The sequence below is a fragment of the Pyxicephalus adspersus genome, chromosome Z (genome assembly GCF_032062135.1).
Source record: "Pyxicephalus adspersus chromosome Z, UCB_Pads_2.0, whole genome shotgun sequence".
Lineage (NCBI taxonomy): Eukaryota > Metazoa > Chordata > Amphibia > Anura > Pyxicephalidae > Pyxicephalus > Pyxicephalus adspersus.
Window position 1 is genome coordinate 83,326,293 of NC_092871.1, and position 26,767 is coordinate 83,353,059.

Genomic DNA, 26,767 nt, shown 5'->3' on the forward strand with positions numbered 1-26,767 from the left:
CTTGGTGGGCAGATTTACAGGTGGAAGGGGTGGGTATGGTTGGAGTGGCTTGGTGGGCAGATTTACAGGTGGAAGGGGTGGGTATGGTTGGAGTGGCTCGGTGGGCAGATTTACAGGTGGAAGGGGTGGGTATGGTTGGAGTGGCTCGGTGGGCAGAGACATCATGTCTGATTTTGTCTATTTTATCTCTAAAGTAGGTGGCAATGTCTTAGACAGAGAAGGATGTTGTGGGGGGAGCAGGTGTGGGGTTTAGGAGGGATTCAATTGTTTGGAAGAGGTTGCGTGGGTTGGAAGCTTGGGAGGAAATGACAGCGGAGAAATAATTTTGTTTGGTGACAGTGAGCTCTGTGTTAAAGCTTTGTAGCTTGGCTTTGTAGCCCATGATGTCAGCGCTGAGGCCAGATTTCCTCCACTGGTGCTCAGCTGCATGAACAGTAGGTGTTTGGTGTGATTGTTGTGCCAGGGTCGGGGGTTGGCAGGGCGGGGGTAGCGGAAGGTGGCAGGGGCTACTTTATCCAGAGCCAGAGAAAGAGCGCAGTTGAACCAAGTGGCAGCTTTATTCAGAGATGTGATTTAAGAGAAGGTGGGTTAGAGACGTAAGGCAGTTTGAGAAAAGGTTATGGTCAAGGTTACGGATATCTCTCTGCCATTGGCCAAGTCTGGGATGTGGCAAAGCAGGGAAGAGTTCGAAAGGTTCAAGGTGATTGTGTTGTGATCAGAAAGGGGAAATGGCGATATGTCAAGGAGGGTGAGGTTGCAGAGTTTGGATACCAGGTCTAAAGTGTGTCCGGCTATGTGTGTGGTGCCGTTTATGTTCTGAGGGGGTCCAAATGAGGAGGTAATGGAGAGCAGTTTGGCTGAGGAGGGAAGGTTGGGCTCATCCATTGCAACATTAAAGTCACCCAGGATGGGGGTGGGCAAGTCATGGGAAAGAATGTGTGGGAGCCAAGAGGCAAACTTATCCAAAAACTGTGATACTGAGGGGGCGGTGGACAACAGCAACAATGAGGAGTAAGGGGCTGAAAAGAGTTGACTTCAAAAGAGGTGAAAATGAGAGAGGGTGGGGTAGGAAGGACTCTGTATGTACAGTTAGGTGAGAGAAGGAGACCCACACCACCCCCTAGTTTGTTGCCAGGTCTGGGGGTATGTGTAAAGTGCAGGCCTCCATAGGAGAGAGCAGCAGCAGAGGAGGAGTCAGAGGAGGAAAGAAAAGTTTCAGTGAGAGCCAGAAAGTTTAAAGATTTAGAGAGGAGAAAGTTGTGTATGGAGGATAATTTGTTGCCAACAGATCTGGCATTCCATAGACTGCCAGAGAAAAGGGGTAAGAACTTATGGCTAGGGTGAATGGGAATGAGGTTAAGAGAAGGGAGTATTTTGCTAAAAGTGTAGAGAAGAGAAAGGCTGTGGGGGACCAGGGTTGGGTGAGATGTCACTAGAAAGTAGCAGTAGAGAAAAAGGTGGCAGGAGCACAGACAGAGAAATAAGGAGAGTGATGGAGCAGAGAGACAATGGGGTATTGGACTGGGGGGGAGGGAATAGTGCCAGCAGAGAGTGCAGGGTAAATAATACATTTTACCAGATAATTGAGAACCATTTGAGTACAATAAACAAGGTGACGAACAGTCGATGAGAGCCGGTCCTGTAATGTGGGTTGTAGTAAGGCTGATAAACTTGTTGAGTTCCAGGAGAGGGGTATGATGAGTCAGTCACAGAGATGGCTTGGTGAAATAGCAGTTCAGAATGGCAGAACTAGAGGTTGTGTTGGAGTCCAGGTGGATGAATCAGTCCAAAGGCAGGAGCTGGGAGTTGCAGTGTCATTGTATTACACTGAGCTTAAGAAGGGGTCATGTTACATCCCCAAAAACAAGTTGGTGTTTATGACACTTCATGCATCTTTTTTTTTAAGACTATTTACATTTCTTACCTTACATCCTTGAGATTGGACAAGCAGCCATTGGTTGAGTGAATGTAGACAGGAAGTGGCTGCAAAGAGTTCCTGAGCAAAGCCCACTCCTATTTTTGGGAGTTTAATAACTGCCAATTCTAAATTTAGTTACCCCCCCCCCCCCCCACACACACACTATATTACATGCTACTATCAGCGCTGCGTAATATGTTGGCGCCATATAAATCCTGTTTAATAATAATAATAATAATTGTCACTGCTCTGGGCCTGCTGACATCCAATTCAAGATGGCGGCACCCAGCAGAGTCTCATGGCTTTTGGGAGACCTTATGGAAAGATTGTTGTTAAAAAAAGATGTTTTTTTTTTTTTTTAATATTTGTATTATAATGAAGAATTTGAAATCAAAGCAGGAATAACAAACCACAATTTCCGGTCCAAAATGCCCTTATTTTATTTTGAATCATACAATAATTGCCGCCACCATGGCCTAAAAATCCTGCTTTGCTGATAAGTTCTAAAGCAAGTCAATAATAAGGCTCAACTGCAGATAAAAAATTATTTAGGAGGTGTGTCCTGGGGGCGGGGCAAGACCTATTAGCTATTATTACCTAAACAGTGAGGAGCAAAAAAAAAAAAAACAAAAAAAAACTGGAACAAGCAGTTATTCCAAATATTAACACAATGCTTTTATTGTGCACGATTATAAGTCATGGGGTAGAAAAAAAAAATTCAGTCCTTAATAGGAGGAGATGAGACACAAAAATGGACAAAACCGCAAAACAAGATCCTCGTCTGACAACGTTACCGCAATGTCCCGATTTGTACAGGAATGTTGTCAGGGAGCAACTGTGGATTTCTGGATCTGTTCCTTTAGGATTAGGATGCTTTGCCTCTGCTCCGGGGGCAGCATGGCAATCTGGTCGGGGGTCAGCTGGAGGACTTGCATGATAAGGGCAGCCTGCAGGGAAATAAATAATATCAATAAAAGTTTGTTATATCTGTTCAAGTGCAGAAAATACCTGGAAACATAGGATAAGACAGCAATGCTTAAATATAAGAGGTGTGGGGTATTCATATCTGGAATGGTTTGTGAATTACTTCCAGAATCTTTGCTTCTGTGCAGGATTCCAGACCACTCACCGCTGCCTTCTCTTATTGGGCAGGGCGACTGGTCAGACTGTAGTGGGTGGGGCTATTTGGCCCCTCCCACAGCTCTGCCTTCTGCTCAGGTTACACATTGAGGATATCACTGCCACTTTTATATAAGAAAATATGGTATTATCGATAATATAGTGTGATATCTGTATTTTAAAGACATTTAGTGGGCACAAAAGGGATTGATATTTATTTGCAGCTGTTTAAATGAACTTTTTTAGGCATTTTAAGTTCAGTTTTTTTTCCTGCATTTTCAGTCTGTGCAGTCAGTTTTATTCTTTCAAGGCAGACAGAAGTTTACAGAACAGATACAGAATTGATAGGTGTTTCATTCTGGGACATGAAGTAAGTTACTATTAGGGGCCACCATGTGAAAAAAACACCAATGATCAAAAATATCACCAGGTGCAGTGATCACATGACTGGCAGTCCCCATGGTATTAGATGGGAAGAAGCTGTAGGCGGGTGGTGGCCTCTGTATTGTAAACCAACTTTTTAGTGGCAACCAAAAACAGCCGTAATGAAAAGTGCTGGGTGGTGCGCCACGCTAAAAGGGGACGGGGAGAACACTGGTAATTGGGGCTGGAGCTGTCAGGAGAAAAAGGTTAGACAGCTAGAAGCTGTGCAGTGTTGGCTGCCATCTATCAAAGAGCGGTCATTGAGGTCAATATTCCCCTCAGAAAGGAGCAAATTGCATATTAATGCACAGACTGCTGACAAGAAATGGTGAAAGGAAAGCTCAAATGGTCAAAAAGCAGCTCAGATTTACTGGAAGAGTCTGTATTGCTCTCACATTTCTATATGCAGCTACATTTTCTCACCTTTTCATGATCTTGTGGAGTGACCTGATTTTGTCCAGGACTAAACCCACCCTGGGCTGAAGATGATGGAACACCAGGAACCTACACACATAAAAAGAGAGTGATGTACAATGGGATATAGCATAGAAGGAAAGGTCTCTGCATATTTTATTTTTCTACAAGTAATAGTGAAGTGTTGAAGGCCAACTTTTTGGGGGGTAAAATCTTTTTCTAGATGTCTACTGAGGGACACAGCCACAACACCACTGGGTCCTGCAAAGCCAGGAAAATGTCCCTTGCAGGATAGGCTGGCAGAAGCTACTAACAGCAACACGAATGATCATCCTGTGGGTAATAGCAAAGAGAGGATGAGATCAAAAAGAAGATTCTACAGGGAAACAGTAGGGGGCTATAAGGGATTTCCTTTATAATGTCTCAATCAAACAGTGTCAAGGTCTCCAAAACATACGGAGCAGCAACATGAGACATGCTGGTAATAGGATGGGTGGACCTGAGCCAGTCTACAATTTTTTATGTTGCCAGTGTCTAATTCTCCTGTGGGCAGCACTTTAACTTTGAAGGTTGACTTCTTGTGTCTGTCAGTGGTTGGCGTTGGGATGGATTTATTAAAGCACACCAAGACTGGAGATAATAGGCTATTATGGAAGAACCTGGGTGATCCAGCAAATGTGAAACAGATCAGGTCTAGCATTGACCTAGTTTTTCCTTTCTCTTTGCTGGATGACCTAGGTTCTCCCTTGATAGTCTAACTTCTCCAGTATTGGTGAGCTTAAATAAATCAGGTTCATTAGATCCACTATGTGTCCCCAATGGAGAAATCTCCCATCACTTCCTATGTAGAACAGAGCCTGCATTAGGATCTGGCAGGGCCCAGTCTGTACAAAGCTTTTACTTTAAACAAATACAAACATTCTTGTGAGCACTGGGCTATCACATTTATTATGCAGAAATAATATGCAATCAATTTTTTTTTTCTTTACAAACCTGTCTTGGGGGCTGAACACCCATAGGTCCTGGTCCAGGTCCTTGTATTCCAGACAAAGGTCCTTTTTGTCCTGGGCCAGGAACGGGGCCCCTCGTCTCCACAGCTCTGGGTTCCATTGGTCTAGGAACACCTTAAAAAGTGGAAATGTACAGTAATTATTATAAACATCTCTTGTTGGCTCTGGAATCCTGAGTTTAGTCATCACTAAAAGACAAATGTGTGCATAACAAATAATATTACCGCGTGCATCCAAAGGAGGCCCACGTGGATCCAACATGGGGGCTCCCCTTGGTTCTCCCATCATCGCTCCTCTTTGTGGTTCAACCATTGGTCCTCCTCTGACGTCTAAGGATGCAGGGCCTCTGTCATGGTGAAGGGGAGGACCACCTTGCATAGGTGGGGGCAAGTAACCACGGCTGAAAACAAATGACATGTGGTGAAACCTAATGTTAAAAAATAATACTCCTGTTATAGCTGAACTCCCAATTTACTGCAATCAGGAACAGATTACATAAAAGTGTGCCGACACTGCCCCAATTTCAGCATTATAAGGTTAGGGGGATTTCATTAGCAGGATAAACAGGTATTTGTGAGACTTCGCAAGAGAAAACTGTAGATGCAGACGCACTTCTAAAAAAGAGTCACTGGACGTTTTTTTTTAAATGTCAGCCCACAATGTTCAGTGAAATTAGGAAGCAGTTTCAATACAGGAAAGGGGCCTGTAGGGAGTGCTGGAGGCCAGATTCACTTGGATTATTTCTCCACTTACCCAAGGGGTTGTTCATCACTTGTAACTGTGAGCAGAGTTCCTCCTCTTGGGTCATTGGGGCCATCGCCAAGAAGACCACGCGGTGGAATGCCAGATGCTGGGGGTCCTCTCTGCACAGGGGCCCGAGGATCTGGAATAGGACCTGTGATATTAAATATGTATGTGAGTTTGGGCTCTGCATATTTTTATTTACCTATGCAAAAAAATCTAACACTTTTATGCTTTTCCAAGATGAAGGAACACACACAAACAGGAGCAAGAGAACAGCAGGCATTTAGCAAAAGGGTTTTTAACAAGAAAAAGGAATGAAAAATAATATAAATATATATTTATGGGGTCTGTGCCTCATCCTGGAGCTACCCCTTCACTTCTTGCACTGGAGACGCATCATTACATTCCCATTACTTTTCCTGGGGACACTTATTTTTGATTTTCCCTTACTATATTGCACACACACTTACATGCAAAAATAATAAAAAAAGTTACATATTGTATGGAACTGGAAGGATCATCCCTGTAATAAATACCAATATAAATATGTACTTGTCTACACACAGATAATGGCAGAAATTTAATACAAAGGTCACACGTCATGCAGCACCGTTTATGCCATTTGTAGTCTGCTACAAAAAGTTCTTTTGAGTTGCAGAAAAATGCCAGGCAATCATAGTAAAGATTTAGCACAAGCACTGTGACTACAAAGACAGAAGAGGAAGAAAACAGGTTAGTGTGATGACGCCACCCAATAGGATAATTAGTAATAGAGCAAGGCATTATGGGACGTAAGGGACATAAGTCTAGCCAAGTACTATCCAAATGCTTGCTACACAGGATTCATTACAGATGAGCAAAATGCAGACTTCAGAGGATCTTGAATTCGTTCCCTTTTTTTCTAAAATCCTGGCTTGCAGATATGTTCTAAAACAGAACTGATTGCAGAAGTTTGTGATCTCTAGTGATTGCTTGGGTGCACTACGGCATAAAAGAGGTCACTTGTTGCCTCCACCAGTAAAGATGTTAAAGCAAACCGGAGGAGCAACAAATTTAGAGGAATCCGTATCAGCAACTTAATACAACATACTGTCTGATAATTTGGTTAAATACACTTTGCTTGATAGCAGTGCAACAACAGACTACAAAATACAGATATATCTTAAAGTTATCTGCTTTCTGTCTATTCAGGATAAAGGGCCTACTCATGGCCCATCGTTCTCAACTGAATTTTTTTAAGCAGGGTGGGAGGAAGCTGTTTAAAAAAAGGGGCGACATGACAAATTTAGTGTTCCCATCGGAATCCAGTAACCCCTATAATACTTTAGGATTGGACCAACTCCCCTATACTTATTCAAACTTTCTATTGCCCACCCTCTTAGAATGTCCCATTTTTCAGTTGTCTATGTATTATGCCCCAACTGTGTGGTGCCCTGTGTTGTGACCCAACTTTTCAGTTGCAGGGTGGTTCACCTGGCTAAAGGGGATTGGGAGGGGGGACACTGGTTCGCCCCCTCCAGATAGGGACGCATACTCCCTCGCATCACCCCTTCTTCTGCAATCCACCCTGTAAGCTCTGCTATAGGCCTGTTAGATGACATTACTGTCCCAGCATAGTCAGGCCCGGAGACTGGCCACCTTAGCTTGAGGATGGTCACATTGGTGGTTATGAGCCAGGTAGTGGCAAAGGAGCCCTGTATGGGTACCATAGTTGGGAGTGTACTATAATGTAGTACTATCCCTATCGCTGTGCCTGAATTGAAAGCGATTCTTCAAAAGCAAAAAACATGATAATGCTTGTTTCCTATTGACATCCGTTCCCCACACACAATCAGGTACCTGATACTCTCTCTACTGGAGCAGGACCAGATGGGGGCACGGGAGAGTGTTGCATGCCCCCTTCCATGAACAGCATGAAAAGAAAGACCAAGACACATTTATAACACAAAAAAGGAATAAAGACATCTCGGCAAATCAAAGAAGAAAACAAATACAACATTTCTTGTGTAAATGTGTATTGTAATGTGTACTGTGTAAATCTTTTCATTTTTTAACTGAAGAAATTAGATTTCAAGAAGAGTGGAGTAAATTTATCAGAAATAAATTGGACTGCAGGGTCAGAAAAGTTTTAAAACACAATACCATCGAGCAGTCAGTATTACATATATGAGTATGAAAGTACATTTTGTCTTGGGCAGTTTTAAAGTGATACTCCAGAGCTGCAGGTATCCAGGATTGACCTGTTACAAATAAATGAACAGAAATATGGTCACCCCTTCAAAATATTTAGTTTAAGTTTACAACATCAGGTCCATGGAGGCATGGTTTAATGTTGCAGCTCTCAACTTGGAATGCCAATTAGGAGCAAGATATTTTCATCCAATATCCATCAGTATCCACACTCCCAAATCACAATGCAAGATCTTGTAGGAAGCCTTCCCAGAAAAGTGAAGTCATCTATAGTTACAAAGGAGGGACAACCCTATAGTAATGGTCATGGTTTTGGAATGGGATGCCCAACAAATGTGATGTCTAGGTGTCGAAAGATTTTTGGTTGTATTCTGTATTTCATCTTAGACATCTGCCAGGTGCTGTAAAGGTTAAAATGTAAGCCAAACTCAGCATGGAAGGGTCAATACCCCTCAGGTTGTTCCTTACTATCTGCATCTTATTAGATAGAAGATTTCCCATCACATCCTATCCTAAGGAATGTAGAAAATTACAAAAAATCTTTCCAAAGTAAACAAAATTTTACATCACATTTGCAGAAAAACTCACATTGATTTGCTCACATTTTTTTCTTTGCCTGTTTACTCTCCCATCAATAAACATTGCATTTACTTTGATTTTCCTTTTCATAGGCCCAGTGAGTTCATCACTAGTATTTTGTGTTTTACTATGCAATGTAGGCGAGTAATTGGACAGGATGGAGAGTACAACAGGGTGCTATTGGACCTTCCCTGCACCAGTACTTTTCTCAATAGGCCTTAGCCTTTTCTTTTTCAAAACATTGATTTAAATTATATAAAAAACGAACATTACATCAGTGCATAGATGAGAAAAGGTCCATAGTTTTTACAATAATGCAGAATAGATCTGAAGCAGTGGGCTGGCTTATGAAAGATATGCAAATATGAAAATGCTTTAACGGCCAGGTATTACTATGGAAGAATGACCTTTCCTGGGTAAAGTGTATTTGTATGCAAATCACCCTAAGTAATGCCCAGCATGCATGATTGAAAGAAATGAAATCCAATGAACGAAAAGAAATAGGACCTGGGACTGTCAGCTGGGGAGGGAGAGGATAGATGATGCTGGACCGTAACCAGCCAGGAAATGAGGCTCTACTCAACTTCCTGCAGTGTCTAATGAACATTGTGTGAAACTACATTCAAGCACATGTACAGATATTATCCCTGCTCACCAGAAGAAGAGACCTCATCTTCACATAATACTGGAGAGCACACATTTGCCTTTATCCTAATATTAACCATTTACCTTGACTCCTCTCCAAAGGAATTCCTGCTCCTGGAGGGATCCCAACCTGGGCTTGTAAGACACCTAGGATAGAAGAAACAGACTTTAATTCAAGAGATTTAACATGAATATCACTATCACTGGTATTTGAAATTGAATAAAATAGCAAAATTCTTAAATTTACTTAATCAATATAAAAAGTGTAAGCCTCAAATACATATAAATAAAAAACACACACTTATGGTTATGAAAAAAATAATAATTATGGGTTCTGCTGACCACAGCACAGTGATCCAAAATGAAGCGATTCTTGCTCCACAGAAAAAAAGCTTTATGTCAGTTCACTAGAATTGTTCTTCTCTCCTACCACTGACATTTTACACGCTACACGCTATTTATATAGTAAAAATCTTACCACCTTGAGGTACAGGTCCTTGTCCAGGGTTCACTATGGGACCTGGAACACCTTGCATAGGTAGAGACTGCATCATTGGTGGTCCTCCATTCACATGCATTGGTCCCTGAAAACATAAAAAAATAACTAATATGCAAAAAAAGTTTCAAATAAAATGCCTTAAGTAGTCTATGGCTATCTGTAAATGAGTGGATACCAGGTAGCAATGACCAAGAGCTGTTCTGTGTTTCCTCCCTAGGGGTTAATGACAAACTTCCCCTGGGGTTGAAGAGACACACTAGTGACGGTAGGTAAAACCACAGTATATCCAACGTCATGTAAACAAGCTGGGTTCACAGGAAAAATGCAAAATGACCTGAATGTAGTCAGATGGATGGACTGTGTGGGATGGGGAAGGAAACTGGGGATTGTACTGCACAGTATTCTCCCCAGCATCCTAGCAAATGCTGTGTATGGACTATTATTTTTTTACACACACCAATAGAAAAATGACTTCATCAATATAAAAAAAAACAAAAAAAAAAAACCTACCACAGGTAGCTGCTGACCACCAGGAACATTTGGCTGACTAAGATTTACAGCGGGTCCTTGCACTGGCTGTTGGCTCCCAGGGATTATGGGTTGCACTACTGCAGGGCGGTGAAGAATTTTCTAAGGAATAAAATGACAAAACTGAGCTACAGAAAATCAATACCACCATTTGCATTTTATTAAACAAGATTTATATAGCGTCAACATATTATGCTGTGCAAATGACAGACAGATACAGACAGTGACACCGGAGGAGAGGACCTTGCCCAGAAGAGCTTTCAATTTAAGAGGTGGGTTGTATTCCTACATTTTTTTCCCTTCTATAATAATAAACTAAAACCATAAATAGATAATATATATAGAGGGGGATGTTGAAGAAGCCAATGTAATTGAATTTCAGTTCACACCTTTATATGCAAACATACATGGTGGGGGAGGGTGTGTTTTACCAGGGTTGTTACATTACTGAATGCAGTGGGCAGTATCCTCCCCAGAATTTTTTAAGCTGGGTGACAAGAAGCTGTAAGCAGGTGATGACCCCTGTAACCAAACTTTTCAGTATCCACCCAAAAAGAGCCAGGTGGTTACTAAAAAGTGGCGGGTGGTGCGGACGGCTAAAAGAAGCTAGGGAGAACACCAGTGGGCATTACTTTTTGGACAGCTCAGTCATATTCAGCCACGTGGCATTAATGTAACAGGAACGTGGAGGTAAGACTATGAAAATTGAGGTTGATCCTGCAAAGTCTGATTGTAAATTTAATTCTTTGACTGAATTGGGTTTCTGAGATTACCTTTAAAGATATGTAATGTTTCACCTCAGCTCCCTCATTACATATAACTAAGAAGGGATCCCATATTAGTGATTGTGTTTTCCAGGTTAGTCAGAGCAAAAAAACTCTTCTCTATGCCATTGCACATATGTATACCCAAGTACACAGACACAGTAGAAAAGCCTGTCCCCTGCTAGTGTGCTGCAAAGAAGGACCCTTGCTCTCTATATGGAAACAGCAATCTCGCTGCAGGGGCCTAAAACAACAGGAAAACCACCTTCTATAGAACAATAACAGTTACCTGCCTCTGCTCAGTGATTCTTACCATAGCAATTTCTGGATCTACGATTCTCATGACCACCTGTGCCTGCAGCAGAGCATAAGCCAGTTGTGGGTTCTGTAGCAGCATATTTCGAGCCTCCTGAGGACTGTTCTGCACACACAACTGCACAAGGAGGACAAAATCAGATTATCAAACATCATCATCATACCAAAAACATAAATGAATAAAAACCTTACAAAAATGCTCGACCACCAAGGAAACAATATGGACTTGTTCACAAAATATTAAATTAGAAATTCCCATGAAAAACTTTAATAGGGATTACATCGTGATCCTCGTGGGCCAGGATCTGACCTCAGGACATTCTGCCATTATTGAGCATGCTTGCAAGAGCAAAGACCAGGATTTAAAAATCAGAAGGTAACAGCTTGTTCCCAAATCCAAGATGGTGGAGCAAAAGTAAAAAAAGGCTGCAAAGTTCCAGACTTTTTGATTTGGAAAGTTATGGTTTTTTATTTTTTTTACAGGAAAGGTACTTGCAGCTGATGACTTTAGTTTTGGGTCCTCTCATTAAAAGTTTCCTCCAAAATACTCTAAAAGCTGCTCCCTCACCTTCATCTGTTTCATAAGTTCAAACATCTGCTCGGGTGGTAAACTGGCAACAGCTCGGCTTATAGATTCCGGGGCATCCTCTGGTGATACTGGATCGCCATATGGAGACTCTATAATGGGTGCGCCAGTTCCTAAACCTAGAAAAATCAAAAAGAAAAGAAAAAGCCAAATTACTTCTTTTTTTTTTTCATATTATGCTGGCATTGATGTCCCAGCCATCATACATTAATGTCAGCTTAAGATCAAACATACAAACTCAATGTAGATAGAGTCTGTACAAGTATCATAACTTTTGGTGCTGCAAAGCATGAGCACTAAGCTGCCATGACAAAATCTGAACTGTACAAAATTTGGTGATTTGTGAAGTTAGCGGCAGAAAAAGAAATGCCTTGATGCGTTTCGTGAAGTGGTGTGCAATCACAATCTCACTGCTGCCCTTTAGTTCTGCTCGATAGATGTGGGGTGCAGTAATGGCTATGGTTGTACTTAGAATCATTAGGCGACAACCTTTCTGCAGTTTTTGGATGAATTGACCATGCAACGGTGTGCTGCCTGAGCAGCAATTATGGGCATGGCCGTGCTTAAGGGCAGGCAGAAAAGGCATTTGCCTTGGACACACACACAAATAGGGCAGCCTGCAACCTATGCAGATGATGTAGTTCGCAGCTTATAGAAAGAGGGCGCTCTTTTCTCCCTTTTTTACTTTTATGAAACTTTTACCTTAAAGGACCCTATCGGGCACAACATACCGATTTTCTCTGCTCCCTACAAACTTCAATAACAGTAAAATGTAAGGAAACAAATAAATCTACAAACTTTTTAGTTCCTCCTTGTTCTTTTCACTGGCCGCATTGTCCACTCGCAAAGCGCGGCCGCTGAATTCCCTCCCATTCAAGTTACGCATGGCGCTGAGGGCCGTCTCCTGGTCTTGATATTCGCAGAAGCCATATCCTTTGGGCTTTCCTGTTTCTCTGTCATAAACCAACCTGTTAAAAAAAAGAAATATTTTTGTCATTTAATGTCAGGGAAGATAACACTTCTATCAAAGAAAGAAGCAAGGTATTGGTGAGGAGGTAGGGCTAGAGATGGTCTCTGTGCTCCCTTTTGCTCCCCTTTTAATGCCCTTTAGCCCAATAGACATGATCAGGTAATGCTCCCATTCTGAATTTTTTTTTTGTGTTCAGGGGGTGGAGTCTCTGAGTGTCCATGTGACTATGGGTAAATCTGTTATACGAAGAGAAGCAGTGAAGGAAAGCAGCATTTTTTTCTTTTTTTTTTGTGCTTTCATCTACAATGTTGAAATGACAGGTTCTCTTTAAAATAGCTGCCTCTGATAGTACAGCTCCTGCTGTACTACAACCCCCAACCTGTAGGTGGTGCTGTGTCACTGCCCCATCTATGCTTCACCCAATCACACACCACAGCCTGTGATCACTCAGCACCCAAACATTTTCCAGATGAAAAATTTTCTTTGATACTTTACCTGAAACTCACCACAGGACCGACTTCAGAGAAAATATCCTTCAGCTGCTCCTCTGTGGCCTCATAGGGAATGTTTCCCACTGCGGGAGAGAAAAGGAGAAAATAAAATAAACCAATCAAAATCCACCATGGCAAGGCTGGAGGACCGTGATAGGCAGAGGATCGGGGGAATGATCGGGGGCAGAGGATCGGTGGAAGGATCGGGGGCAGAGGATCAATGGAAGGATCAGGGGGCAGAGGATCGGTGGAAGGATCAGGGGCAGTGGATTGAGGGCAGGATCAGGGGCAAAGGATCGGTGGCAGAGGATTTGGGGAAGGATCGGAGGGCAGAGGATCGGTGGAAGGATCGGGGGCAGAGGATTTGGGGAAGGATCGGAGGGCAGAGGATCGGTGGAAGGATCGGGGGAAGGATCAGGGGGCAGAGGATCAGTGGAAGGATCAGGGGGCAGAGGATCAGTGGAAGGATCAGGGGCAGAGGATCAGTGGAAGGATCAGGGGCAGAGGATCGGTGGAAGGATCAGGGGGCAGAGGATCAGTGGAAGGATCGGGGGCAGTGGATTGAGGGCAGGATCAGGGACAAAGGATCGGTGGCAGAGGATTTGGGGAAGGATTGGTGGGCAGAGGATCTGGGGGCAGAGGATCGGTGGAAGGATCGGTGGGCAGAGGATTGAGGGCAGGATCAGGGACAGAGGATCGGGGGGCAGAGGATTGAGGGCAGGATCAGGGGCAGAGGATCGGTGGAAGGATCGGGGGGCAGAGGATCGGTGGAAGGATCGGGGGGCAGTGGATTGAGGGCAGGATCAGGGACAGAGGATCGGGGGCAGAGGATTGGTGGAAGGATCGGTGGCACAGGATTGGGGGCCACAAACCCCTTCATAACAGAGAGACCCACTTCAAAATTGGTTCATGCTTCAGCTTTAAGAGGAAAATTTTGTCCATGTTGGGGGAAAATTCTCCCACTTCCTGTTGGGTCACTGACACAGGAAGTGAAGGGGAATTTTCTCAAGGGTGTAAAGATAAAAAATAAAAACAAAACAGGTGTGGCCTTACCACCACCAAAAAAAGGACTTTTCAGCTGCAGTTTGTGGGCACTTATCCCCCACTGGCAATGTTGCGGTAAAGCGCATTACATACGTTAGTAGGCTGCCGGGAAAAGGCATCCATCCAGCCACATAAATAGGGGACCAGTCTGGTCACATGACCTCTTGTAGCCATGTGACAGATCCTCCACCAATCAGGAAGGGTTCAGCACCCCAATATATGATTGGCTCATACAGTGGTGGGTAATACAGTGGAGAGCCCTTTGTGACCCCCATCCATTTCCCATTTTAAACATGGCGGGCCGGGCTAGACAGAAAGACATACTCAGTACCAGACACAAAACCTGGCTCTCTGAGAAGTGACAGAACAATGGGAAACCCCTTCCCTCCTCACCGAACACCGAGCGCAGAGATCTGTCCACCGCCGGGTCCCGCACACTCACAGCCGCCATCTTCACACAAAACCACCGCGGTACAACACAGAATTCCCTCCGCTGAGCGCGGCCGTAACTTCCGGCGCAGGAGAATCACTGCTCCCAGAACTACTTCCGGTTGAATATGATACAGGGTTCCGGAAACAGAGTCAGTGAGATGCACTGCATGCTTAGAAGTGGTCGTGTTATCCCCCAAGCAGAGACACAGTGACACCCGGGGACCGCCACAGAAAGGACGGGGGAAGAGGGGACACCCAGGGACTGCCACAGGAAGGACGGGGAAGTGGGGACACCCGGGGACCGCCACAGGAGGCATGTATAGGGGTTGATTACAGGTGAGAGGGGTCCTTCGTTATATTAAAAACAGGGTAAAATTAGCATTTTTATTGAAAAAGTAAACATTTTTAGTATAGAAAACAAACAATGTTTTGATCTTTACATTTTTATAAGGTATGGCTATAGAAATGTTCCTTCCTCCAACCCTCCCTGCCTTTCCTGCATCCTTTATTTGGTCTCAGGGACCTGAAATCATATAAGAGCCTTCCTTTCCCTCTCCTCTCCATTCCTTCTGTCTTTCCTCTCCCTCTCCCTGCCCACCCTTTCCTCTCCCTCTCCATCCTTTCCTCTCCCTCTCCATCCTTTCCTCTCCCTCTCCCCCCTTTCCTCTCCCTTCCCACCATCCCCTCATTCCTGGTGTAGGGTTCACATTCTTGTATATAAATGTTTACGTGCCATAAAGGTGGGCCTATGTTTACCTTTTTGAGGATTTGATTGTTTACACAATAAAATGCACCCCATACTGCATACTATGATTTCTCCCATCACTACAGAACACATGACGGCATGGCAGAAACCACTGCGTGCAGTGTGGGTAGCAGGTATTGGACCCATGTTTAAAGATTGGTTAAGATGAAGAGATAATGGTCAGCCATAATGACCAGTATTTTTTCTCTTTTAATAGCAATGTGCTTTTTTTATATTATAGGAGAAAATAGTAACTTTTAGCTAAGATGTGTTAACAAATGTATATATTTTTTTTTTCTTGCTGTATATTTAGATTGGTAATACCTTTCTCCAGAGAATTCTTGCTTTAACGGTTTCCACTGGTTGCAATATGGACTTGGCGGACGAACGGTTTCCTGATGTCCCAGCACTTCTTACACAGTCAGCCTTCTCTCAAAAATACAGGTACAGTCCACAGAATGGTTGCAAGTATTTTTAGGGAGTTGTGTCATTACATTGTATGTAAACATTAAAGCGGACCTAAACTCAAAATTTTACTTTACATAAAAGGGTAGACAACACCTTGGTTCATCACCTCCCCTTTGTGCTTTTACCGCCGCGACAATCAAGACAGAATGATAGCACAAAGGCTGCTCCCTTTGCGCATGCCTTGATCTCGAACATGTGCAGAAGGAGCCCTTTCTTTATTAAAAGATAAAAATTGCCGATCTCATGCATGCGCAGTGAGATTGGCAATTTTTTTATTTATCTACTTCACCCAATCTTGTGCCTGCGCAGTGCGATATCGGGTGACATATGAAGAAGGACCGAAAGAAAAGAGAAGATGTCGAATGTCTATTCCTTTGTGCCGGGATGACGTGGGACCCAAACAAAGAAACCTGGCGAATCGAGGAATCTGCCGGAATAAAGGTGAGTTATTTATTTTGAGTTTAGTTACGCTTTAAGATGTTAATCTTTGTTATCTGGTTTGTTTTCCTCTTTCTGTGGATCGTCTGCAGTCTGTATAGCTACTTCCTGCCGACATACACTTGATCCAGCACTGGCTACGTGTCATTCCTCTGGACCCTGATAACAACTGACTTTAATTGTACAATGGATACTATCATGGCCATTCATGTATCTACCAGGGAATTGTATGACAGGGTGACAACTCTGGGATAGAGTTGTCATCCCATAACAGAAGTTGCAAGAACCAGGACCTTCATGACGATATGAATTCTTTTATTGAAAGCTGCAGATTTAATGATTAAAATAACATTTTAGTGCTTGGGTTTAGATAAACTTGAGCATGTTGCTGAACTAATTTTGACCAACTCACCCATCTACTTTCCAAAGCTGTGCATCACAATCTTCCTTCTAGTTTTCTTCTCCCGGATGCTTGATGGCATTGGCCATGACGGGATGACATAACCATACATCATCCCGGCACATGCAAGCAAAGCCAGGAATGCCGGTTTTCCTGGCAACTAAAGCTGGCATTGAACACCCACAGTTTAGCTTTTGCGTAGAAACCCGGGACGATCAGGCGGGTAAGTTGTATTATTGCAGAGGGAGCATGACCTATCCTTTCCCCTTCTGCAATAATGACTGGGCTTAATATACAAACCTAAAAGTGGAACTTTAATTCTACTTTAAATAAAAATGAATCTGCAGCTTTCATGAAAAATAATCCCTTGTGATTTTGCCATAAGCGTGCTTGCTTAGGCCCCTCCTGGTATAGGGTGACAAAGTTCTGTGCAATTTGGCTCCTGCTCTACCAACCTGTTGTAAAAGCATCCAATGGACACTTCATTTGGCCTTTTAAACACACAATACAAAAGCATGGCTTGTTGTTATTATCAGAAAACCACCGTGGGCAAATGGGTTGGAACCAATAATCCAGAGAATAAATTTAGGCAGGAAGAAGAAAATCTTCCACAGTCTATCTATACAAAACTTGAAAACCAATTAAATGAAAAGCACACTGTTTTTATTTTTTTTGTTTTCTTTCAGAGATTATCTAAAGAATGCTGGAATATTAGATGGCCGCTACCGTGCACAGAAGCTTGAGGAGGGTACGGTGGCCCTTCCCGTGCTTAAAGAGAAGATCAGTGTGTCTCTCCTGAAAGAGCTCATGGAGGATGTGGCTCCTGGAAGTTCTTGCAAGGAAACATTGATCAAGGTGAATACAAGATGCATGCTAATATGGTATTGGCCTAATTCATTTAGTTGCCTCTCATGTGCTTGTGCTTTGTACATTACCAGTAGTGCATGTGGATGTGTAATATATCATGTTTTGATTGTATGGAAAATTAAAAAGTAAATCTGCCATATTATAAAGTGCTGTACAATAAAACAAGCACTCCTCAAAAGTCTGGGGGTTTACAGCCTTAGGAAACCTGTGTCATACAGAGTTATTATCAACATTCTGGCCAGGATGAGCAGAAGCTAAGAAGGCAAGAAATATGCAAACATAACAGGAGGGGGGGAAACAGCGCAGCACCCCGCTGCGCTCTCTCCCCTTCACCTTCATTATGATTGGTCGTCGTCTGTGGAACCGCCAGGACAGTCGTCGGAACGATGGATGAAGAGTGCTGTACACACAGCAGATTCTCGTACGATATCAGCCCTGAGGCAATTATGGGATGATGGATGCTAATCATCTGACCTAGGTACATAGCCTAAGAGAATAAATTGGCAACCCATGAATAACTGATTCCATGAGAAATTACTAAAAAAAGTATAAAATACTTGTTGGATTTTGGCTACCGCTACCTCTCATAATAGAGTTTAGGGTTCGGAGTCACCTAACATAGCCCCTCTCATTTTGCCTATTCTGCCTTGTAGAATCCTGTACTTTCCAAACGTGCCCGAATTCAATCGCCCGCCCAGAAGTTACGCATGGACCTGTGTGAGCTGTTGGAGAGCCATGGAATGATCTGGAGGAGAAACTTGGAACACGACCTTCCTCACTCGTGGCAACGACATGGGGACTTGGTTGTTCTCAGCGGTGACTGCTTTTGTGATCCTTTGTGGCAGAAGTTGGGTAAGTATTTAACCCAATCACAAGAAGTTGTAACTAATCAGGAAGTAAAAACTGTTCTAATGTGTTGCCTCAGAGGTTAGCCCTCTGGCTTTGCAGCGCTAGGTCCCAGTTTCTCCCCAATCTCAGCCAGGACACTATCTGCATGGAGTTTGCAGGTTCTCCCCATGTTTGTGTGGGTACTTCGGTTTCCTCCCACATTCCAAAAACATGCAGTTAGGTTTTTTGGCTTCCCTCAATTGTCCTTAGATTGTGTTAATGACTTATGACTATGATAGGGACATAGAGAGCTGTGTAATATGTTGGCGCTATATAAATACTGTGTAATAATAACAATGCATTGTGTATATTTATTTACAGGTGTTGAGCTTTGGGTGCAAGTAGCCAGCTCTCTTGGAGTAAAACGCCTGGCGATGCAAGGTCCAATACAAGATGATAGGTGGAGGTCTCCGAATTTGACCCTGCTGCTTGGGGACAACGGATGGGTAGAGCATGTGGATAATGGCATCAGGTAGGTAATTGTACAAAAGAAAACTAAAGAAGCTTAAAGTGTATGTAATTTAAATATACTATCAAAATTGTTTTGTTGCATGGTGGTTGCAGCGCTAGGTCCCAGGTTCGAATCTTAGCCAGGACACTATCTGCATGGAGTTTGCAGGTTCTCCCTGTGTTGGCATGGGTTTCCTCCTGGTACTCCGGTTTTCTCCCACATTCCAAAAACATGCAGTCAAGTTAACTGGCTTCCCCCCCAAATTAACCTTAAACTGTGATAATAACATATGACTATGGTAGGGACATTGGATTGTGAGCTCCTTTGAGGGACAGTTAGTGACATGACCATAGAGTTTTATTAGCGCTGCGTAAAATGTCAGCGCTATATAAATACTGTGTAATATTAACAATATTAATATTATTTTTGTTTCATATTTCATGCAAATAATTACCTGTTGATCAAGTGGTTATAAGCCAAAAATTTCCAGTGCTGCAATATTATCAGTTCTCTCTGTGAAGTACAGAACATCTCCTTTGTCATGGATACCTGGTGTATGGGTGCTGTCAAACTGAGACAGCAAGTGTGTTACTGATAGGATCACTGGGTGAAAACATATTTCAAAAGCCTAGAAGAACAACAATGCAGCTACCACATCTAATCCTGATAAGCTGTTATTTGGTTTAAATGTGCTTGAAAGGGAACAGTTTTAAAAATTTTGGATTAGGCAGGGCATTATTGATATTTATATAAAAAGGTACAGGCGATAACCCTTTTTGCAATAAACATAAAACTGAGCTTAGCTGTGCAGCGCAGCCCATCCCATCCTTGGTTGCCAGAATACCAGGCAATCCCAGTTTCTTCTACCGGAAGTGAATTCCTGTCCAAGCATCCTGGCTCAGCCAATCAAGGTACCTGAAGATCGTATCTAGAATGAGTGGTGATGGCTGTCCCCTGCAATGAAATGGGGACAAGAGAGCATAACGTGGTTTAATTTTGCTTTATAGAGTCCCCTCCAATTTGAAAATTCACTTAAAAACCCTCCTTCCCATCACACCTATAACAACCTTCCCTGGGATGCCATGGGGCCTGGTTGTTCTGTTGGAGCTACTGCAAAATATTCAATATGAATATGTAGGGTCATATAGTCTTCTTACATAAGGCTGTGCTTGGGCATAGCAGCCAACAACCAGGACTGAACAGTGTCATATAAGGAGTATAATAATGTCAACAACCTTAGCAAGTTCAAGCATCATCTGACATGGAGTTTACACAGGCTTGATTCTAGTAGCAACAGAGGAGCAGGGTTAGGAATAAATGGGCAGTGTATATGTGAGCTGGGCTTTCAGACTCTTTAATTATCAAGGTTTAACATGACCGATGGTATTTACTATTTTCAGGTACTCATTTGATGTCACCAAGTGTATGTTTTCCGCTGGAAACATTGTAGAAAAACAGAGACTATCGACTCTATGCTGTACCAAAGAGACAGTGGTTGACCTTTATGCAGGTAAACTATATTTACTTTTTTTTTTTAACATTTTGCATACATAACGTACGCTAAAACAACCTTTCACCTGTCAATATGTTTGTATTTCTGTAGGTTGGTAATTAAATAGAACTGGTAAGGATATTTTAAAGGACCTTAGATTCTGTTCTGTGCTAAAATGTGTTAAGCTAAGCTTCTTGCTGAAGGTACCATGAGGTGCCAGACTGTTCTTTGTTCCCCTTCGTCATCATTCTGACATCACAGCCTAGATCCCTAAGAACATACCATAAAATAGGCTGAAATCTGACTTGGCAAGCTGTTTTGCTTGGTCTGAGGGGAAGCATTATTTTATTTGCAGCCCAAATCAGCGATCCTATTTACTGGCAACTCAGCAACTGCAGCCGACTATCTTAAGTACAATTATTTTTTTTTTTTATAATATAATATACCTTTTTGTATTTTGATTCTTTATATTGGCATATGTTTTTTACGGTTCTTACCCATGTGTTATAAAGATGTGTTTTGGTGTATTTTAGGTATCGGTTACTTTACACTTCCATTCCTGGTTCATGCCAATGCAGCCTTTGTTCATGCTTGTGAGTGGAATCCTCATGCTATAGAAGCCCTAAGAAAAAACCTAGAACTTAACAAAGTATCTGATAAATGCCAAATACACGAAGGAGATAACAGAAAGGTAATGTTCCCATCATTCAGTGGTATAAATATATTCTACCATCCAACTTTCGAATGATACTACATATTACAGGGGAAGACTAGGCAAAAGTACATTTTATAAGTATTGCTAGGTATTTATATAGCTCCAACATTTTACACAGCACCCTAACTCCGCCTAATTGGGAGTTCACAAGCTAATAAATCATTGCCAATAGGATTTATTGGTCTGATTGTGGAGCTACTTTATCATTCAACCCTTTGTAGGAGTGAGCTCAAAGTCAGTGACACTTTCTAGCCTTTACATAGCTCATTCAGACCTGGGAACCCAGCATCTGGCTGGAGAAAATATTGCAAACGCAATTTTCCTTGTGGCCATGGAATGTCATGTGGCCTGTTGCCTCCCATGTAAATTGTGGAAGTGGCTCTGCTCCCCATTGTATTGTTTGGACCTTTCATTGTTGCCCCTAACCATTTGTGCATGGTGTGCTGGTAGCAAAAGATGAGAGGAACCCATTGCACTGCTCTGTGGGGGAATGGAGGGGTAATTAGCATTGGCAAGGTAGAGACAGGCACTGCCTTGTGGGGGTTTGAGATGAGAACTTAATTCACTGCTCACTACTTCCTTGTCTGTCAGCTAGTCCCAAAAAAGTGCGGAGCAAAGGGTACATTACTGTGAAGGCACAGTTGTCCTTTACAAAAATAAAAAATGTGCCGTTGTGTACTGATTCTACAGAATACTGTATATGACGCTGTGATTGATCTCTTTTAGTTTCCATTGGAAGATGTTGCTGACCGTGTGAATTTAGGCCTGATCCCCACGTCAGAAGCTGGTTACCCAATAGCTTGTAAAGTCTTAAAGAAAAGTTCGGGAGGAGTGCTCCACATTCACCATAATGTCAACTGCTTTCTCGATAAACAAGAGCTGTATGCTAAGGATACAGAGGAGAAACCTTGCAGTTGGAGGACGTTAGCTTGGAGGAAATGGGCAGAATCTGCAGAGGTTAAAATCCAGAGTATACTTGCAGAAGTTCATGGTACCCTATGGCAAACTAAAATTGTGCAGGTGAAAAAAGTGAAGTCGTATGCTCCTCATGTGGACCATGTCGTCTTGGATTTGGATTGCCGACCCTTGTCAGGGATGTGACAAAGATTTTTTTATTTCGTCTTATTCCTTCAAATCGATCAACACCATGTGCTAATATACTTCCTGATTGCAAAAAAAATCAGTAAGCTTTTGTTACTAATAACATGGAAATATTTATGGAGCCATTCGTATTTGTCTGAAAACTCCAAAGAGTTGTATTACATATGAGAAAATTACACTGGGAAACCGTTCTGCTACTGATGCTTGGAAGCAGATAAAGGATGCATTACTGTAATTCAGAGTTGGACTGACTGCATTCCTTAAGAACATTAGCAAATTCCATGCTGCTCTTTAAAATTTAGATAAAATCAATCTCGGCTAATGTTCCAAAAGCTTTCCAAGACAATATAAATACGTAACTTGACTGAAAGTAATATATCCATGTCTAATACTCCTAAAGGGGTAGGAATATTTTAATTCATATAGAAATTGTTCTACATTAGGTGATGTTGTCACCTCAAATAGTTGCTCAAAACTGTTCCCTGTAAAAAAAACGGCATCTGCTTTTCTAGCAGCACAACTCTTTGGCTTATCCATTGACTTGGCTTTAGCATTGGACGTTTTCTGAAGTGTCAGATGCCTGTGCCGTCTGCCATGCCCTGTGGTTCTTTCCTTTGGCCGCTATGCCTCTACAGGACTCGGTAGTCTTGTAAGGTGTCATCTGGGTGGACCCCAACACACAGAGTGGGGTACTCTGGCCTTTTTGTTTTGTTTAATCTGTTTATTAGAAATACAGAAAAATTATACAAACAACATGGAATTATACAATCAGTATGATCCATAAAGTAATATTTGTCATTTTGATAAAAAGTAAACAAATATGGACAGGATTCCTATCACATATCCTATGTGATAGGAATAAGGGTAGTGCGTGGTCCTTAAAATATCAGGCAGTATATTTTGTATATATAAAGGGCCTTGCTGCAGCTTAAATCATAACCCTTTAAAAACTTAGGCTTGAGCGGTAAGGAAGAAGGTAAGGTAAGGTGGGATAGGGAAAGAAAAGTCAGGGTCCACCACCAGGCATGCATGTCTTCCAGGTAATATTATATTCATAGAAGCAAGGACTTTTAAAAAGCAAGGACTTCTAAAAAGTAACCATGGGGTCCAGGACTCAGTGTTTCCACCCCTACGCTCCTCATCAACTCTTTCATATGTAATGTATTCTCCAGCTCCATGGAGAGTACATAACAAATCCATGAATAGTGGAACACCAAAATCTTGGGATAATGACCCTTGCTGCTATCAAGAATTATCTCAGAGCACCCCTCTTCAAAGATTTAGGAGAGCCTGGTAGGCTTATTTGGGGGGTGTTTTGGCTCAGGGACATGTATCATGAATCATGGATTTGGACAGTCTCCGTCCACAATTGATGGACTGCTGGGCACTCCCACCAAACGTAGCATAGAGCTTCTGTGGTTATGCCATCTCCAGCAGGTCTGAGGTGAATGATGAATACATTTGAATCTGAAGTGAGCACTTATACCAACAAGTAAAGATTTCAAAATTTCACAAGTACAGGGGCATTCAACACTTTTATATGTGTGGCTCTCAATCCAGGTGAGACACAAGCTGCCAAAGCAGTAGATTTACCATTTCTGATACTAGGAACTGCTTTGAGGAATTGTTGTGGTGTAATCCCGAAGTCTCTTGTATTTGGAACAGCAGAAGTCAACAGTCAACCTGATGGTATTCTTTAACTTTGTAATGTCCATAAAGGTTTTTAGTTGTGGAATAAGATGCTATTCACCGGGCATTTAGTCTAGTTTGTGAGATTCAACCTTTTTTGCTAATGGAAACTTAGCTTTTCCAGTATTTTACATTAACAAAAACCAATTGGGCTATTGCACATATTTTGGATTAAACTGCAGCATGGGTAATATAAATAGTGAAAACAATATGCAGTATTCACCCTAGAATTTTTTATTAAGCTGAGTGGAAAAAAGAAAAGTACGTTGGTGTTCTGACCCAACATTTCAGTAACCACCCAAAAACGGCCAGATGGTTACTAAAAAGTGCCAGGTGGTGCACCCACCTAAAAGGTGCTGGGGAGAACACTGCATATGATACTATAAAAAACCCTTTATTGATTCATCCTTTGCCTTTAAAACAACTTTGGTTAGGCATATACTGTTCTAATCCTAAACTATGGGGTTTAATTAAAACAGAGCAGGGTTTCACTGTTTGCTCCATAGGGTTACTCTGTTTAATTGCTCTGCATTTTGCAGTGCATTCTTGTAATGTGATCTATGGCGTCTTTTATGGTGATCTCTTCACACGGAAGGAGAGTCATGCGACCATCTTTTCATTCCCAGGTCCCAAAGCCACTGGAGTTCTTTTTTTTTTTGTAGTAAATTTCTAAGCACAATGCTTTTCTATTTGCTGCCTTTTATTTTCATTATGCAGTGGTATGGCAATACACCGCTTTTTTAATACTCAACCCCTATGTGCAGAATTTGCATCATTCCTTTGAAAGAAAAGCCTTCATTTTGTGTAAAGTGTAGGTCAGCCTTTCTTGACCTTCTTAGCATGGGCGAACCCTTGAAATAACTTTCAGGTCTTCAGGGAACTCCCACTATAATTACTATATCCACCTCACAGTATATTATCAGGATGGTCAGTAGGAAGAATTCCTTGTATGTTGCTGGGTATTGGGAAGAATAGCCAAAAAGTTCATTGCTGTTATCTAAACTGACCTGAGAGGTGCAAACCATTGATATAAGGCATAATCATCTTAAAATTTTGAGCATCAGGAGGCGGCAGTGTTGTTTTTTTTTTTTTTTGTTTTTTTTTTTCATTCTGTACCTTGTAAATTTTCCCATAGAGTGAAAAAAATCCTTGGCTATTATTTGGTCATGCTGGGTGTTCAGTGAACCTGATCCTTTCCAAAAGATGAACTACCATACCAATGATCCCTCACTATCTTGAACAGCTTCCTATAAAGTGTTCTTGGCTTCCTCCAAAAAGAAACCAAACTCTGTGTATGAATTGCAGTGAAAATGCTGATATTGCTTGAGGATCCTAAAGCTGCGTACACACTTGCAATTTTTGTCGTTAGAAAGGATCTTTCACGATCCTTTCCAACGACAAGGGGCTGCAAGATGCATGAACGATGCTGTACATACAGCACCGTTCATGCTCTATGGAGAGGGGAGGGGGGAGAGCGACGGAGCGGCACCCTGCTGCGCGCTCTCCCCTTCCCTTTCATTACGATCGGCTGTCGTCCATCGTCCGTGGATCCGGCAGGTCGGTCGTCCGGACGATGGACGACACCGACTGTACACACGGAAGATTTTCGCCCGATAATTGGCTGATGCCGATTATCGGGCGATAAAAATCTGCCGTGTGTACGTAGCTTAAGACCAGTAATGCCCCTAATGAGAGAAATTCTAATCTGACCATTACTGACAAATTTCTTGTTGCTTGTCCACACCTGAAATATTTGAATTCTCAGCATAATTGTAAAATTCTACTCCTTGCAAACAACTCCAGTGCTGGCTTGCGGGTGTTGGGTGGTGAATAATGATTAATGTAATCCAATTTTGGAAGTACAAAAAGTGTAGCTGGGTGTCTTATAGATAATCAAATTGATTGTGTGAATGAGTATTCAGGGTAACAAACCTGAATGCAGCTGGGGACATCTAACCAGACTTGCAAATTATCTTGTCTTTGTGCTGCTGTCTTATTTCCTCAATTGTTAGGTTTGTGTTTTTACTTATCCTATTATGCATACAATTCCATTTTGGCTTGTGTGGACAAGCATTCTTTTCAAAAGCTAATTTTGCAATTCAAATACAAATGTAAACAGTATTGGGCAAAAAAAAAGGTGAGGTTAACCCAGTGTGCCTGAAGCTCAAATGAAACTCAGTAGGACTCAATGTGCCCTAAAGAACACCTGGTATGCCATGTGTACTGCTCAACTAAAATCAGTGAGATTCTACTGACTTGTATTTGTAGGTTCTTACAAACTCACGTCAAATCCTGGGGAACAAATCCATCAACACAAGCTCTTCCAAATGATATGAACAGCTATCATGAAAAAGTCTTCATTCCTATTCTGTTCATATTCAGGATTCACTGTGAATTATTTTAATTTGTCTGTATTATTATTTGAATTTTTCTAGCAAATCTGGATGTTTTATCTTCAACTAAATATTTTGCTTTAACTATAAACTGATTCCATAAGAACACTTGTGCGTCTCTTCCTTCTTCTAACTGCATTATGTATGATGTACATTTTGATATTTTTCTGGTCAATGTACAAACCAGAATCATCCACAACTTGGAAAATAGATCATTTTCTAGTACATCATAACACACTGATAACCTTTAATACTCTTGATTATGTTATAGCCAATCTTGTAAAATTATTGCATGAACACCTACAGCAAGCTCAAGTCCTATAAGCATAGGCATGCCCCCAAAACTACATCTCCTAAGAGCCATTTTCCTATACTTAGTGTAGTAGACAGTGTGTGACTGTTACCTTGTTTTGCTGGGGAAAAAATGAGTGAATGCTTAGGGTGAGACG

The 26,767-nt window shown here is 42.1% G+C and overlaps 2 protein-coding genes across 5 annotated transcripts; one reads left to right on the forward strand and one right to left on the reverse strand.

The window, feature by feature from the left end:
• Window positions 1–2,333: 2,333 nt before the first annotated feature.
• On the reverse strand, window positions 2,334–14,762 carry CSTF2 (cleavage stimulation factor subunit 2). Of its 4 annotated transcripts, none has more exons than XM_072431498.1 (14): window positions 14,633–14,762; window positions 13,200–13,278; window positions 12,533–12,702; window positions 11,717–11,853; window positions 11,147–11,266; window positions 10,052–10,171; window positions 9,524–9,626; window positions 9,127–9,189; window positions 7,468–7,527; window positions 5,638–5,779; window positions 5,109–5,284; window positions 4,868–4,998; window positions 3,884–3,964; window positions 2,334–2,865 (listed from the first exon to the last, which is right to left on the reverse strand). In XM_072431498.1, the coding sequence occupies exons 1-14, from the start codon at window positions 14,688–14,690 to the stop codon at window positions 2,743–2,745; spliced, it is 1,563 nt and encodes a 520-aa protein (XP_072287599.1). In that variant the 5' UTR covers window positions 14,691–14,762; the 3' UTR covers window positions 2,334–2,742. The 4 variants fall into 4 exon arrangements, with proteins under 4 accessions (XP_072287599.1, XP_072287598.1, XP_072287601.1 ...); XM_072431497.1 differs by having other exon boundaries at window positions 9,521–9,626; XM_072431500.1 differs by lacking the exon at window positions 7,468–7,527.
• Window positions 14,693–26,424, forward strand: TRMT12 (tRNA methyltransferase 12 homolog). The gene is made up of 8 exons (XM_072431501.1): window positions 14,693–15,007; window positions 15,730–15,860; window positions 17,409–17,577; window positions 18,243–18,441; window positions 18,799–18,949; window positions 20,329–20,438; window positions 20,954–21,111; window positions 21,862–26,424. Exons 2-8 carry the CDS (start codon window positions 15,787–15,789, stop codon window positions 22,234–22,236), a joined length of 1,236 nt encoding a protein of 411 aa, XP_072287602.1. The 5' UTR covers window positions 14,693–15,007; window positions 15,730–15,786; the 3' UTR covers window positions 22,237–26,424.
• The last annotated feature ends 343 nt before the right edge of the window (window positions 26,425–26,767 follow it).